At 32.4% G+C, this 15986-nt stretch overlaps 2 protein-coding genes across 7 annotated transcripts in view; one reads left to right on the top strand and one right to left on the bottom strand.

The window, feature by feature from the left end:
* The window catches only part of LOC106462220 (ras-related and estrogen-regulated growth inhibitor-like), a 106368-nt gene that overhangs the window by 84223 nt on the left and 6159 nt on the right, over positions 1-15986 (top strand). The window lies entirely within an intron of this gene.
* The window catches only part of LOC106462219 (harmonin-like), an 88542-nt gene continuing 77291 nt past the window's right edge, over positions 4736-15986 (bottom strand). For 4 of the 5 annotated variants that reach the window (XM_022389408.1, XM_022389412.1, XM_022389409.1 and 1 more), the window contains 8 exons: positions 15699-15802; positions 14175-14315; positions 12570-12692; positions 10821-11413; positions 9095-9179; positions 8517-8570; positions 5344-5556; positions 4736-4784 (listed from right to left, as the gene is read on the bottom strand). In XM_022389408.1, coding sequence (XP_022245116.1) covers positions 4746-4784; positions 5344-5556; positions 8517-8570; positions 9095-9179; positions 10821-11413; positions 12570-12692; positions 14175-14315; positions 15699-15802 — 1352 coding nt within the window. In that variant the 3' untranslated portion in view covers positions 4736-4745. The remainder of the gene's footprint in view (positions 4785-5343; positions 5557-8516; positions 8571-9094; positions 9180-10820; positions 11414-12569; positions 12693-14174; positions 14316-15698; positions 15803-15986) is intronic. The other variant, XM_022389410.1, reaches the window with a different exon arrangement.

Here is a 15986-nt window from a genome sequence, read left to right as displayed (position 1 = left end):
GAGCGGAATATTTGACACTTGTTGATGTACTGCTTTCAAATTTAATTTTATTATAAACTCTTCCCATCTTGTTCACTTCATTGATGAAGTATTTACTGTAACGCTGAGAGACTTGTAAGCATATTGTTCAGCTTATTAATGGATTATTCACTGTAACACTGCATACTTTTACAATCTTGCTCACTCCATTAGTGGAATATTTAGTGTAACACCGAGAGACTTGTAAGCATGTTACTAACTCCACTAGTGGAGTATTTACTGTAACGCTGAGAGACTTGTAAGCATATTGTTCAGCTTATTAATGGATTATTCACTGTAACACTGCATACTTTTACAATCTTGCTCACTCCATTAGTGGATTATTTACTGTAACACTGAGAGACTTGTAAGCATATTGTTCAGCTTATTAATGGATTATTCACTGTAACACTGCATACTTTTACAATCTTGCTCACTCCATTAGTGGAATATTTAGTGTAACGCTGAGAGACTTGTAAGCATATTGTTCAGCTTATTAATGGATTATTCACTGTAACACTGCATACTTTTACAATCTTGCTCACTCCATTAGTGGAATATTTAGTGTAACATCGAGATACTTGTAAGCATGTTACTAACTCCACTAGGGGAGTATTTAGTGCAATACTAAGATACTTGTAAACATCTTGCTCACTCCATTAGTGAATTATTTAGTGTAACCCCGAGAGACTTGTAAGCATATTGTTCAGCTTATTAATGGATTATTCACTGTAACACTGCATACTTTTACAATCTTGCTCACTCCATTAGTGTAACATCGAGATACTTGTAAGCATGTTACTAACTCCACTAGTTGAGTATTTAGTGTAACCCCGAGAGACTTGTAAGCATATTGTTCAGGTTATTAATGGATTATTTACTGTAACACTGAGGTACTTGTACAATCTTGCTCCAAGAAGATGAAAAACAAAGTGGATTACAGACCACTACTCTCCAACAACCCCTAATAGTCTTTATTTGATTCGTTAAACTTATTACCAGGTTTCTTTCCTAATATTTTATCCACAGAGTGGTTGACTGATTGGATTGTGTTGTTAAGTACAAAGCTACACAAAGGTTTATCTGTGCTCTGCCCACCACGGGTATCAAACCCAGTTTCTAGCAGTATTTGTCCACACAGTCTCGTTCATTAGATCACTCTGCTAACCTTATAATTTACTTTTTATGATAACCGAAGGAAATAGGGAATTTAAGAATCATTTCTTAACTTATTGAAGTTGTCATTCTTTTGATATTTCGAGAGGTTATAAAAACTAGATTAACTATTTCCAATTAATTCAAGATACTCATAAGAATCTCAAAGTAACGAAAAACAGTTGTTATTTATTCAGAAAATTTTATTTTAGCCACTCACCTTTTTGTTGTCAAATATTTTACATAATTACAAATACTGAGCAAAAATGATTAATAATTAACACAAATTAAAAACAGAAGTACGTGCTGTATTTTATACAGTTTTGTTTCTGAGGAACATTTTGCAAGTGTCATAACACATCCAACATTGAAGCAAAGGACTTAAAAGATTGTTGGGTTCGTGAATAAGATAAGAAGCTCTACAAAATATATGAATTAACTGTATAACAAACACATATTCATAAACAAGGGGGGGGTTATATTTATTTCATAACAGTGACTTATTGAAAGGTGAATAACAGTAAATAATGAATGTGTGTTATATAAATTTTAGTGAAATAAACCACACTCTTAATCATGCCACTCAGTTGTGTGTGTGAAAAATTAATTTCTTGCCTACTCGAGAATTTATTAAATGGTGCATTTTTAAAAGAAGTATTAAACACCACTGACTCATAAGAAAATAATATTTACTGGGAAAACACAGTAGAACTTCTATGTAGGTTTTGGAAAATTTTAAAAGAAGAATTAAACACCATTGACTCATAAGAAAATAATATTTACTGGGAAAACACAGTAGAACTTCTATGTAGGTTTTGGAAAACTTAAAAGAAGAATTAAACACCACTGACTCATAAGAAAATAATATTTACTGGGAAAACACAGTAGAACTTCTATGTAGGTTTTGGAAAACTTAAAAGAAGAATTAAACACCACTGACTCATAAGAAAATAATATTTACTGGGAAAACACAGTAGAACTTGTATGTAGGTTTTGGAAAACTTAAAAAGAGTATTAAACACCACTGACTCATAAGAAAATAATATTTACTGGGAAAACACAATATAACTTGTATGTAGGTTTTGGAAGATTTCTACGGCTGAAATAAGTTTAGTTATGATATTATTTGTAGATGTAAGCTAACCTAAGAAAGCCACATTAAAAAAGAAAAGGTCGTTTAATTATTATATGAAGATCAAAATTCCTCACCATTTCTCTAAATAATCCAAAACCATTTTCGGTGCTACTCGTTACTGTTAATGTCTGAAATGAAGAATGTAGAAAAGGTACCCATCAACTGTCGTCTTTTTAACAAATGAAGTAAGTTGTTATATCTTCGAGTATGTTATAACGTGTTGATAGTTCAAATTGTTTAAACTTTGTGTTATATCCTCGAGTATGTTATAACGTGTTGAAAGTTCAAATTGTTTAAACTTTGTGTTATATCCTCGAGTATGTTATAACGTGTTGATAGTTCAAATTGTTTAAACTTTGTGTTATATCCTCGAGTATATTATAACGTGTTGATAGTTCAAATTGTTTAAACTTTGGAACTCATAAACGTATATTTATATGTGATAAAATGAATCATGTCAATTACCGTTCCTTACCGTTTAGATACATGTATCTGTCTCTAAAACACAACAGTCTAGTTAGACTTTAACACATTCGTACAGAGGTCGTGTTTCTTTCATATATATATATATATATATATATCATATGCTATAAGATATACAATATTTAGCTTAAACCGAAACCTTTGCTTCGTTAACCATTCTGGATTATTATAATATTGGCACCAGCAGTACAGACTATAATAGCAAAAGACATATATATGAACATAAATTTTAATATCGAAGTTGAATTAAGCCTACATTCAAATATCTTCAAAACACTTTGATCACTCAACTTTTACAGACTTCTTGTTTTCAATCTGTTCATATTCTGATTGTTCAGCTTTATAACTTTTATATTTAAATATCTCAATACTTTGTTATTTTAGATTTCTTATTCAAATCACGTGATTACCCGGTTGTTGCTTTTTTTTTAACTTTATAAATTTTACATGAAATCTCTCATAATCCTTTGATTTCTCATCTTTAAAGATATCACGGTCAAATCTTTTAATACTTTAATTTTTCAACATTATAAATTATGCTGTAGTTATTAGTATATTTTATTTAGTTTCATTATTATACACCTCAAAATAAATTCGCAACAATCTTAATATTTTTGTTTTTTTTTCTAGAAACCTATATCCTGTTGAATAGGAAATAATGCCATTTCTTTTATAATATATGAAGCTGCTAAAACACAATTTGGCTGTTTATCCCACATTAACAAACAACAGTTATTCGTTTTGCTGTAAAAAAAATCAAATAACACGACTGGAAGCTCCTTTTATATAATAATATTTCTTCAAAAAGTTTTTCTTCTTTCTGATCATCTGCACAGAAAATATCGAAGTTTTTATTTGTCTTCAAACTTAGTATCCTACATGAGAACCATATCTAAGTCTTAACAATACTCAACTTATATGGTTAGTTTCAACCATTGAAATATCACATCTAAGTCCAACAATACTCATGAAACGTTCTCACGCTATCTTCTATAGTATGGCTGACATCTTCTAAACTTGATCTGCTTTATTCTTTTTTACGTACCTATAAAATTTCACATAAAATACATAGACTTATTATTAATCTGCAAATACATTTACATAGGCTCAAGTTTCTTTGTTAAACTTGCTTTACATGAAATGTGTTAAAGTTAAAAGAATATCACACCAGCAATAATTAGTAAACAAATACCTACAACCCTTTATGAAAAGTGTGTCGTTATATTGTAAAAAATAAAACCATTAGAACTTTTTCTTGAAAAACAAAAATGTATTTGAGTAAAAAAAAACACCAAGTTACATCTGTGTTTGGTAAACTTAAACGATAGTACTAGTTACATTTGTGTTTGGTAAACTTAAACTATAGTACTAGTTACATCTGTGGTTGGTAAACTTAAACTATAGTACTAGTTACATCTGTGGTTGGTAAACTTAAACTATAGTACTAGTTACATCTGTGGTTGGTAAACTTAAACTACAGTACTAGTTATATCTGTGGTTGGTAAACTTAAACTATAGTACTAGTTACATCTGTGGTTGGTAAACTTAAATTATAGTACTAGTTACATCTGTGTTTGTTAACCTTAAACTATAGTTATAGTTACATCTGTGTTTGGTTAAATTAAACTATAGTACTAGTTACGTCTGTGTTTGCTAACCTTAAACTATAGCACTAGTTACATCTGTGTTTGGTTAAATTAAACTATGGTACTAGTTACATCTGTGTTTGTTAACCTTAAACTATAGCACTAGTTACATCTGTGTTTGGTTAAATTAAACTATGGTACTAGTTACATCTGTGTTTGTTAACCTTAAACTATAGTTATAGTTACATCTGTGTTTGGTTAAATTAAACTACAGTACTAGTTACATCTGTGTTTGTTAACCTTAAACTATAGTTATAGTTACATCTGTGTTTGGTAAATCTAAACTATAATACTAACCACAGTCGTGGTTATTCTTGTCTTTTCACAAACGTTAATCGAAGATTCTCCTGGAATAAAAAAATAACATTCACATTACTGTGGCAAAACAGAAAACTTTCTTGTATTTCACTTTCTATTTTATCATTTTATTGAATAGCTTGAAAGTAGTTTTCAAAATAGGAATTATTTTTATATTTAACTTACTATTTTATTGAATAACTTGTAAGTTGTTTTTTTTTCATTCGTCTGTAATTTTTCCTTCCGAATGGAAAACAAATTCACGTTTACCAGTTTTTTTTTATATTAATTCATGGCTTTACTCTAAAACTAATGTATTTTAAGCGAGTCTCCGGTTATACGATAGCTTTATTTTACATAAGATATATAACTAAAATATTAAAACAAGTTCATATTAGAGTAGCCTCATTGCTTCTGAGCAAAAAAGTGTGTATATATGTGTGTGTGTGCGTTTCCTTCGCAATAAAGTATTATTTTTTAACAAAAAAGGTTGCTCGTATATTAGTTTTACTAAAACAATTAAGTAAGAAACAAATATTCTTTACAATTAAAGATTTAATAACTTCATTGTAATTTTATTCTACTCCAAAACTTGTAAAATTAGCTTACGTCGGTGCTACTCATGGCATTCCGAAGAGCTGCATTGGCAAAGGTCAAAGACATTCCAAGAAGTTTAGTGTTGTCCACCATTAACAACTGGTCGCCTTTCTCTAGCTCCCCATTCAGAGACACAGCGCCTCCTACCCACATGTCTGCAACTACTATCTTGCCATCGAACTTTGAGTTAATGCCTCCTTCTATGCTGAGGTTTAGGGCTCCAGTCTGAAATGGTTATTACAATATGTGAAGGTTTTAAAGACACGCTTGTTTGTTTATTTATTCATAGTTTTCGCGGAAAGCTACACAAGGACTGTCTGTACAAAACCGTACCTAAGTTTTAAGTGATAAACTGGAGATTTGTTTGTTTCTTTGATGGTAAGCACAAAGCTACACAAGGACTGTCTGTACATAACCGTACCTAAGTTTTAAGTGATAAACTGGAGATTTGTTTGTTTCTTTGATGGTAAGCACAAAGCTACACAAGGACTGTCTGTACATAACCGTACCTAAGTTTTAAGTGATAAACTGGAGATTTGTTTGTTTCTTTGATGGTAAGCACAAAGCTACACAAGGACTGTCTGTACATAACTGTACCTAAGTTTTAAGTGATAAACTGGAGATTTGTTTGTTTCTTTGATGGTAAGCACAAAGCTACACAATGGACTATCTGTGCTCTGCCCACCTCGAGTATCAAAACCCGGTTTCTAGCGTTGTAAGTCCGCTGTGCCACTTGGGGGCAAACTGGAGATAGGACCGTTAGTCAACAGCACGCATTGGTACTTCTTGGGATACTCTCATGTGATCGAATAGTGCGATATGAATGTCGTTTTTATTGTACATGTACGTCTCCAAAGTGCGGAGCAGGTTTTTGCGGAAACGAAATGCGAACCATGAACCTTCGGATTCATAGTCCGAGCATGCTAGCTACTAGGCACGTGATTAATATCCTAGTAAATATTACAAAACAAATTAGTGCAAAAAACTACAAATGTTACTCTTAAAGTTATCCAATACTAAATTACTTTAGTAAACCTAAAAAACTACAAATGTTACTCTGAAAGTTATCAAAACACTAAATTATTTTAGTTAACCTCAAAAGTTGGGCTTTCATTCAATTTGAGAAAAAAAAAAGATAAGCTAACACTTTAGTTCTAATTTTAAAGTAAACAAAATAGATAATTGAAGTACAGAATCGGTTTAGAGTTAGTTAGCAAATCTGTTTTAAGTATTATTATTATCGTCTACTACATACCTAGAATAGTACAATGGCTACTGATGTTATTTTAACAAGTGAGAAAACAGTTCAAAAAGCTAAACTAACACGGTTACTCTTAACCAAATAGCATAAATAGCCCTATAGCTGAGATCGCGGAATATGTACAGTGGCATATCTCGAGCTTAAACATTGACTTGCCGATCCGCAGCCCAACATGCTAATCGTTAGGCTAGGCTCCATGAAAGCTTATTCTATTATTTGTTTCAAGCTCTCGCAGGTAGCAATGTAAATACACATTTGAATTTCTAAAAGCTTATGCTTTGAGAAAAATAATTAAACAGGTTTTTTCCAGCGATATAAATCATATTTTTATTTAAAATAAGTTCTAATAGCAGAAGCTGTACTTTTTTCCACGTGATATTTGCTACTCAGTACAGTCTCTGAAACATTCTGTAAAAAATATATCTCCTTGAAAGGTAAAGTGTTCTCATAAAATCTCGTACAAAAAATTGATTAAGCACTGATTTTAAATTTTCGATTAACACGTGAATTTTCCTGCCAACACTCAGGCAGCTTAATTTCTCCATTCCTGCTAACGAGCAGGAAGGATGTTGGTTTGTATCCCACTTTGTCCTAAAAGTCACTTTGTCGAAGAATAACAACACAATGAATTGTTTGTCACCGTAAAACTAATCTAATTTAAAAAGAATTTTATTTCTTCTAAAATATGTTGTTGTTGTTTTTTTAACGAAAACTTTGGAAGCTCGGAAACTTCCACTGACTCACTGGGGGACTTTCTAAGGGGTACCACTTATATCAAAATCAGATAACTTCCAAACTCTTCATTAATATTTGAATAAGTCAAATCTCACAACTCATTGTTTCAAGCTAACGAACAAAGATGGAGCCACTCTGAACTTTCTAGAGCTTGGAGACTATAGGTTTGAAATTAATACTTTAAGCTGATATATATATTGGATAATCAACCATACACTCTTTAAAAACCTGCAAACCCCAAAGCTTCTATAAGAAGTTTACGGTCTCCCACAAAAACGGAGTTCACAGCATACCTCTCATATTCACTATAAAAAAAAACGACACAAAAGCAAAATTAAAAAAAATATTTCTTTTACGAAAAATGCTTTAAAAATAACGAAATTTTAACTGAATATACTGTTTCCTTAAAATATATGAATGTAGAGAACATAAAATTATCAAGTAAGACATTTGTTGTTACATATACTTATAATGAGTTACACTGTATTGTGTGGTTAAATTATACGAAGAAATATGAGTTGTGTGTGAAATATTTCTGTTTGTAATCTGGGATATTTCACATATAACCAAAAGTATAATAACATATATCGATGATCATTACTGACTTTTCCTGCTACTAATCGTGAATATTTCACACATAACCCAAGGTAAGTTAGGTAACACATAGTGATGATCATTATTGAACTTCTCTGGAAGTAAGCTGTAATATTTCATACATAACCCAAGGTATGATAATACATGCCAATTATCATTACTGAATTTTTCTGCTTGTAATAGTCCCCCAGTAGCACAGCGGTATGTCTGCGGACTTACAAAGCTAGAATCCGGGTTTCGATGCCCGTGGTGGGCACAGCACACATAGCCCATTATGTAGCTTTGTGCTTAATTACAAACAAACTGCCTGTAATCTGGAATATTATTTCACACATAACCCAAAGTACGTTTGTTAACATATAGTGATGATAAATATTGAGTTTTCGTGCTTGTAATTTGGAATATTATTTCACACATAACCCAAAGTACGTTTGTTAACATATAGTGATGATAAATATTGAGTTTTCGTGCTTGTAATTTGGAATATTTCATGCGTAGCGATGGTCATTATAGGTTAGAATATTAAAATATGTTACCATTTTGAGAAGAAGAAAAATTGTAACTATAGAATGGTTTCTAGTAAAGTCGTTCTTACCTTTTTAACCACCAACGTTTTCACTTCCCTTCCACCTGTTTCTTCTTCATTAAACTATAGCGAAAAGAACGTGAACAATAATTACTATTGTATCGAAAGGCTTTCTACTTAAACAACTAAATTTTCATCTGAGTAAAATACTAAGTTTCTGACCAGCATTCTGCATTTTGATATCCTTTTCTATCGAGTACGTTAACTGTCTATAAATAGAGCGTTAGTTATTCAAATTAATCCCAAGCTTGTCGTCCCACCAATATGGTATTTGAACTCACGATCTCACTCGCGATACATTCTATAAAGAAAATGAGAAATACTCTCTAAAGTTTCTGTAGCCTCGAAATGGAAGTTACGAATTAAAGTACATGCCACGAAATATAATTAAGTATGAATGTTGATTTTCTATTTGTCCAGAAACAAAGTATAACGAGCATGGACCATTCATGTGGCAGGCAGTTTGGGTCGTTAAAAAAATGCCTTGCTGTCAGTTAGGGGTTTAATTATTGGTTGTAGATGGTACAGCGCTCGTTTGGAATATGTGAGCTACCGGGAGTTGTTAATGTTATTCGATTTCAGCTTACCTCCTTTGAAGTTAACTTTTCCTCTATAGGTGTTGGAGGGCGCTGTCTTCGCCGAAACTTTAAATCTTCGGGAACAAGCTTTGAACTGTCACAAAAAAATACAATACAAATATATACTGGTATATTCAAGGCGAGTGCATTAGTTCCGTTAAACTGGTTATATATATGATCTACATGCACTTCGCTACTTTTACTAGAACTCACGAACACCTTCACTACAATCTAAACTGTGTGAACTAGTGTTTTCACACATGGTTATAACACTGTTAATTATACTAAAATACAGCAGAAATGTAGTTAGCAAAACCATCACTATAACCTACGCAAACTATAGTGCCTTGAAGCGCGATCAGGACACTGTTAACTGTTTTAGAACACAAAAATACAATTAGTAGAATCTTTACTACAATGTAAGTTACACGATCAGAATGTCCTGTCAACTGTATTAAAAACAAAACTAACAAAACCTTTACTAGTAAGCTACGTGAACCAGTGCCTTCCAAAATGGGCAGGATGTCCTGTTAACTGTATTAAAAACAAAACTAACAAAACCTTTACTAGTAAGCTACGTGAATCAGCGCCTTCCAACATGGGCAGGATATCCTGTTAATTGTATTAAAAACAAAACAAAACCTTCACTAGCAAACTACGTGAACCAGTGCCTTCCAACATGGGCAGGATGTCCTGTTAAATGTGTTAAAAACAAAACAAAACCTTCACTAGTAAACTACGTGAACCAGTGCCTTCCAAAATGGGCAGGATGTCCTGTTAACTGTATTAAAAACAAAACAAAACCTTCACTAGTAAGCTACATGAACCAGTGCCTTCCAACATGGGCAGGATGTCCTGTTAACTGTATTTAAAAACAAAACCACGACTAACAAATCCTTCACCACAATCTAAGTTATGTGAACTAGTGCCTTCCAACATGGTTAGGACACCGTTAATTCTAATTACAGACATTAATGCTTTTAATAATGGTTATCTAAGACACCCTGTTAATTGTATAATTATTTGAAAACAGAAGTAGTAACCTGCTCTGAAGCTTCAACAAAGCACTGTGTTTTTACAAAAGTTTCGACCTAACATTAATATCGGTTTAAGCAAGAAATAAAAAAACAAGTAAGGAAAAGAACTTTCTCAGAATCCAAAACTATGATGTGCTTTCAAGACCTATTTATATAGATTTAGGAATAAGCTTATTACTCATACTTACTCGGAAAGTTAAGTCGATATTACTGACTTTAATAATCGTTTATCTATCCACACTGATATTAATAGTGCGGTGGATCAGCGGTAAGCGTGAGGGTATATAACTCTACAATTCGAGGTTCAGTCCTCAGGATGCACATAGTGTAGATATCTTACTGTACATCTATGCACTTGATAGAAAGATATCAATACTGCTAGAGCACTTAAAGTGGGTACAAGTGACTTTTAGGGGAGTTTAGCCACTAAGTTTTCAGTTCTGACATTTCGTTGCTAGATTTTTTTCTATTTTATTCTCAATAGTTGATTAATTTTCGACTTTAGTCAACTATAAGTGTCGTCTATCAGTTCGGATATATAAATTGAAAATGTTAAGTCACTGGTGATGAATATGTTTGGTAAATAGCTATAAAACTATGTATGACCAGCACGTTGATTGACTTTTTATCAAACATGCTGTTTCAGTTTTAAAATTTCGTTCACTTTTATTTGTATATGTATTTGTCTGGAAAATTACCTTTGGAAATTCGAAGTTACTTTTCTTAAGGTAGGGTGACCGCTACCGTTCACGGTCGGTTTTCCAGAACCATTCACCAAGTTCCCAGGGTCAGCAGGTCTAGTGGTCACTTTCACTGTGACTGACGGTGGCCCTGAACTTTGATTCGATGAAACTGAATTTGTAGAACTAACTGGAGAGTGTGGAGGAGTTGAGCCGTAAGTACTGGAGCTTGTGGAACTGAGCGTTTTCAGAGTTATCTGCATCTTTGACTTGTTTGGTAGAGGTGAAGAAGACACACTGGAAGATGAACTGGTTGATGTGGAATCCAGGTGCTCTTTATAGGATTTCTTATCTTGCTTACATTCTCCATTTTGTTGTGTAAAACGGTTACTAGACATGGGGTTCTTATAGGAGTTGATTGAAACCAGAGGTTTTGGTTTAGTATAGTCAAAATAAGTATCCGGGCATTTCGGCTTAGAATCTCTGCTGTCGGTAATAGCGGGTTCTGTTTCTGTATGGGTTGAAATAGGAGGAGAGAGTGTAGAGGTCAGAACTGGTTTACGGAGCTGGATTGTAACTTTGGTACTGTGGTCAGTAGGGCTGGTTGTAGACTATAAACATACAAGGCCACATCATTACTCAGACTTTTATATAGAACCGTTGTCAAAAATGATTCATTTTTAATCACATCCATGTCATAGAATTTAAAAGTCTAAAAATAAAAAAAATAATTATTAAATATTTTTTTTGCAACTACAGGTAAAACGTTAAGTTCGAGAACTGATGGAATAATCGTTCAAACACATGTCAAATGTACTAAGTATATTATTACAAAAGTGTTCATAACGATATTAGTATGTTTCAAAAGCTCCTAGTGCGTGTTTGTGAAACACATACACACATATACGTACTAATTCTGGTATGGAATTTCAATTATAGAAAACAAAAAATTAGGGTTTGTGTGGTTGTTTTGGTTTGTTTCTTTAGAAAAAAAAACTGAACTTAAATCCGAGCAGACAATTGAATACGAGTTATATTGAAATAAATTTATTATAATATTTCTTTTCCAATATTTGTTAAATACATAAAACAAAATAGAGATACAGAATTCAATATCATATAATTCAAGGTTGTACTGACTGATTCTTAGTTTTACCACAAGGATATTCAAACACCACTTTCAGTGATACAGAATCTGATATCAAAAGAATTAAGTAAACACATCGTTAACATGAAACACTAATGTGTAAATACATCAAGTAGATACGGCGTTAAATAAAACACTAATGATTAACTACATTAAGTACATATGGCGTTAAAATAAAACACAAAGGGTAAATATATTAAGTAGACATAGCATTAACAGAAAACACCATTAAGTAGATATAGCTTTAACAGAAAACACCATTAAGTAGACAGAGCGTTAACAGAAAACACCATTAAGTAGACATAGCGTTAACAGAAAACACTAATGGATAAATACAGTAAAGAGATATAGCGTTATCAGAGAACTACAATGGTAAATACAGTACAGAATGGTGTCAATCACCTTTTGCTATATATATTAATATGTATATGACAGAGATTTGTATTGTCAATAAAAACATATTTTAAAATATTTACTAATAGATTGAATAAGTGAACAATCTAAGGGTTAAACAAACTCCTAATAAGATTGTTTTTAAATACGTAAAACAGTAACAAACCTAAAACTTCTGAAACAAGGTAAGAAAACTAATAAATAACAATAAAAATAAACAAATCTACCTTGAAAGAAGTTGGATCAACAAACATAAATGGATTAGAGACTAGTGGAGGGACATACGAACTATAACGTCGCTCTCTCAGTCCGGCTAGCTCAGGACCTCTGGTGTCAGATTCATGCTCTAGCTGTGAGAGGTTAGTGTTAGTAGAAACAAGAAAGTTAGATATAAGCTACCCTGGTGCCCGCAAACAACCTGTTATATAAGCATTTATACCGAATTAATCACAATGTAAAGTACCATGTGAAAATTAGCAGCGAAAATGCCATAAAAAAACCTGTTATATAAGCATTTATCCCGAATTTAATCGTATTTTAAAGCAACATGTGAAAACTACAAGCGAACAGGCCACCAAAACCCTATTATATAAACATTTATACCGAATTTAATTAATATAATAGTACCGTGAAAAATTAAAATCGAACAGGCCAGTTTGACGTTGTATGGCATGCTCACCCATCAGTTATTTTTTGATGATGTCATACAAACTCAATAGTTAACAGCAAAGTTTCGAAGACGCGTTTTAAAAGTAGTTTAAAGTCATAGGCGCGAGGCTTAGAAAGGTATTGTTCATTTGAGGCGTTATGAGATATGTATTGTAATGACCTCTTGCAGTTTTCAGCGTTATTGGGGTTAGTGTCAGTTACGTAGGTAAGCGTCAGGCACTGGAGAATAGGACTCGTTGAATAAATTTTTAATTGTTTATGCACTTTAGTAGGCTTGCGCCAGTGGCTTTAAGCAACCCATGCCAGTGGCGTCAAACTGAAAAAGGAAAATCTTTTCATTTATTATTACGCAGCAGTCAAACCCTAACTTCCCTTTAGTTTCGTTGAAACGAACAGGATATCCAATGTCATTAACGAAGTTTGTCTAAACTGTTTCATCACATTAACCTTTTTGGTTAAAATTTACCGTTTTACGTCTATAATGGACAAACGACGTGTAATTGAAAAGGTAAGATTTGCCAAACATATGCTTTTCTTTAACCTCATAAATATATATATATATAGATATCATAGCAATCTGAAAGAAATATGGGTTAGAATACTAGTTTCGTTCTTTGAAGCCAAATAAAGATCTGATTTCTGATATGTTTAAAATTAAGCTCATCATTTTGCCATTTTAAACTGGTCTGTTAAAGGAAAAGGAAATATATATGTCCATTACCACCAAATGTCAAAGTACCCACAAAAATATTAATTCCAGAAAATGTTGATGTTTTGTACCAGACCGTTTGGGATAAAACAAAAAAAAGTAACTTTACAAGTTCGATAAAAAAAAAAGTTAGCAAAAAAGGAAGACATGCAATATTTATTTTCTACACCAACAAGCGCATCTGCACTAGCCCCATCTGCCATGCATAAAACATCTGGGAAAAAAATGATGCAATTCTCTGATCTATGGACTTTTAATCCAAAAATCAAAGTAGAGAAAGAAAATGATTTCAAAGCTTATGATCTACTATATACATTTTCCAAAACTTAAAATTTCTTTCTTTTCAAATAAAAAATATGGTTTCAGTTTCCCGAAATCATTAAAGGTTAATATTGCATATTTATATATTATATTTAGTAACAGTTGTTTTGTACAATGTTCATATTAAACCTACTTGCTGATGACCTGTGTTTCCATCGGAAAGGGTTGCCAGTGGTAGTGAAACAGATTGAGTTAAGGGTGGAGGTAGTTTTGTACAGGTGTTGCTACCTTGCTGACGTTTAGCATGAGTAGAAATGCTTGCTTGAGATTGGAGCTATAAAAAGTTTTTATGGATAAATTTTCATTGAGTTTGTTTAGTGTTTGTTCTTTGTATCAATAAACACGACAACATACTTGTAAATAACATACAGTTCCAGTCCGAAATAAATAAGCTTAGCTAAGTTACATAGGATTCGAGCATTGGGGGTTGTCGTCGTAAGCACATCATCCTTACCTATAAATCATTATAAAAATCAAATTAACTGCTCAAGTTTGTTTGTTTTTTTCTTTCTACATTTCTCTTAATTTGTTCATTGCGTCTCAAAATTAGAAGGTATAAAAACATTGCAGGTAACTTGATTTTTATAAACAAATTTAGGGCTGTTGGTTTCCAATAGTTTGCTGGCTTTCGGCGTTTAAACCGAAAATCTTACCTAAACTATCGTTTAAACCGTAAACCTTACATATACTTAATATTGTTTATGATCTGCCTAAAAATCGGCATAGACATTTTCAATACAATTTTATTAGTTCAACTTTGCATGTTTGTTTTGTTTATGGCAAAGTTTCTAAGACCATCCCTAATTTTGAACTGCTGACCAGAAGAAAGGCAACTAGCCGGCGGGACTCACCGCCAACTCTTGGGCAATTCTTTAATAACTGACAGTGGCATTTACTGCCACATTATAATGCTTCCACGGTTAAAAGGGCGAAAATGTTTGGCGTCAGGTTTCGATCCCGAGACCCGCAGATATTGCGAGTCGAGCGCCATAACCACAAGGTGTTTGTTCAAGGCTTTTTCTGATAGATTATTTATAAAAAAAAACAAATAAAATGAAATTAAAATGTCGTATTACTATAATATTAGTATTTTCTACTATTCTTAAACATTCCTGAGATATTTTCTTTGCTGAAATAATAACGTTATTTACACGTCGGCTGTTGTTCTTGATAGTTTCTGTAGTGTGAACCTATCTTCACACAAAAGGGAATATCGATAAACTGAAACGTTCCGGTTTTCAGAGTGAAACCTCGGTCTGTATTTTCTAATGTGTAAAATAAATAAAGTCACCTTTGTGTTTTGCTGATAAAGACATTAAAATCTATTTTGCGAACACAATAAAGGCTCAAACTACACAGTAAATTATATATATATTTTTGGATTTACAAATATAGATGTTTAATATAACAATTTCCCTGAATAACAAAAAAAATTATCGTGGACTTCGATAAACTCTAGCAAAAAAACTATTAATTTACCTTGAATATTAAACATTAACATGTCAAACACATCTAGTTATAAAAAATAGACAGGGGTGAAACTCACAGATTCCATAAAAAAATATCTCGCAATATTTCAGAGGCAGAAAATAATATAGTTTTCTACTTTTACGTTAAACTGTCATTTAAGGTTTACTAAATGAATAAATAAACTAACCTGTGAACTATTTTTTTGCTCGGATTTATTCTCGGCCAGAATCCCGCTGTCTGTACTTCCGAACATCTTTTTGTGAACAATTCTAAATTCTTCCATTAACTTTTCTACAGGGTGATGAAAAAAAATCCACTTGACAGTTAAAAGGAAAACATAAAAATCCCACAGGTGATATGTTTTTACATTAAATGACGACTTAAGGCCTAAGTGTGCTAGTATACCTTGTTTGTTTGTTTTGAATTTCGCGCAAAGCTACCCGGGGGCTATCTGCGCTAGCCGTCCCTAATTTAG

The sequence above is a fragment of the Limulus polyphemus genome, unplaced genomic scaffold, assembly GCF_000517525.1.
Source record: "Limulus polyphemus unplaced genomic scaffold, Limulus_polyphemus-2.1.2 Scaffold1120, whole genome shotgun sequence".
Lineage (NCBI taxonomy): Eukaryota > Metazoa > Arthropoda > Merostomata > Xiphosura > Limulidae > Limulus > Limulus polyphemus.
This window is presented reverse-complemented; position numbering and strand designations above follow the sequence as displayed.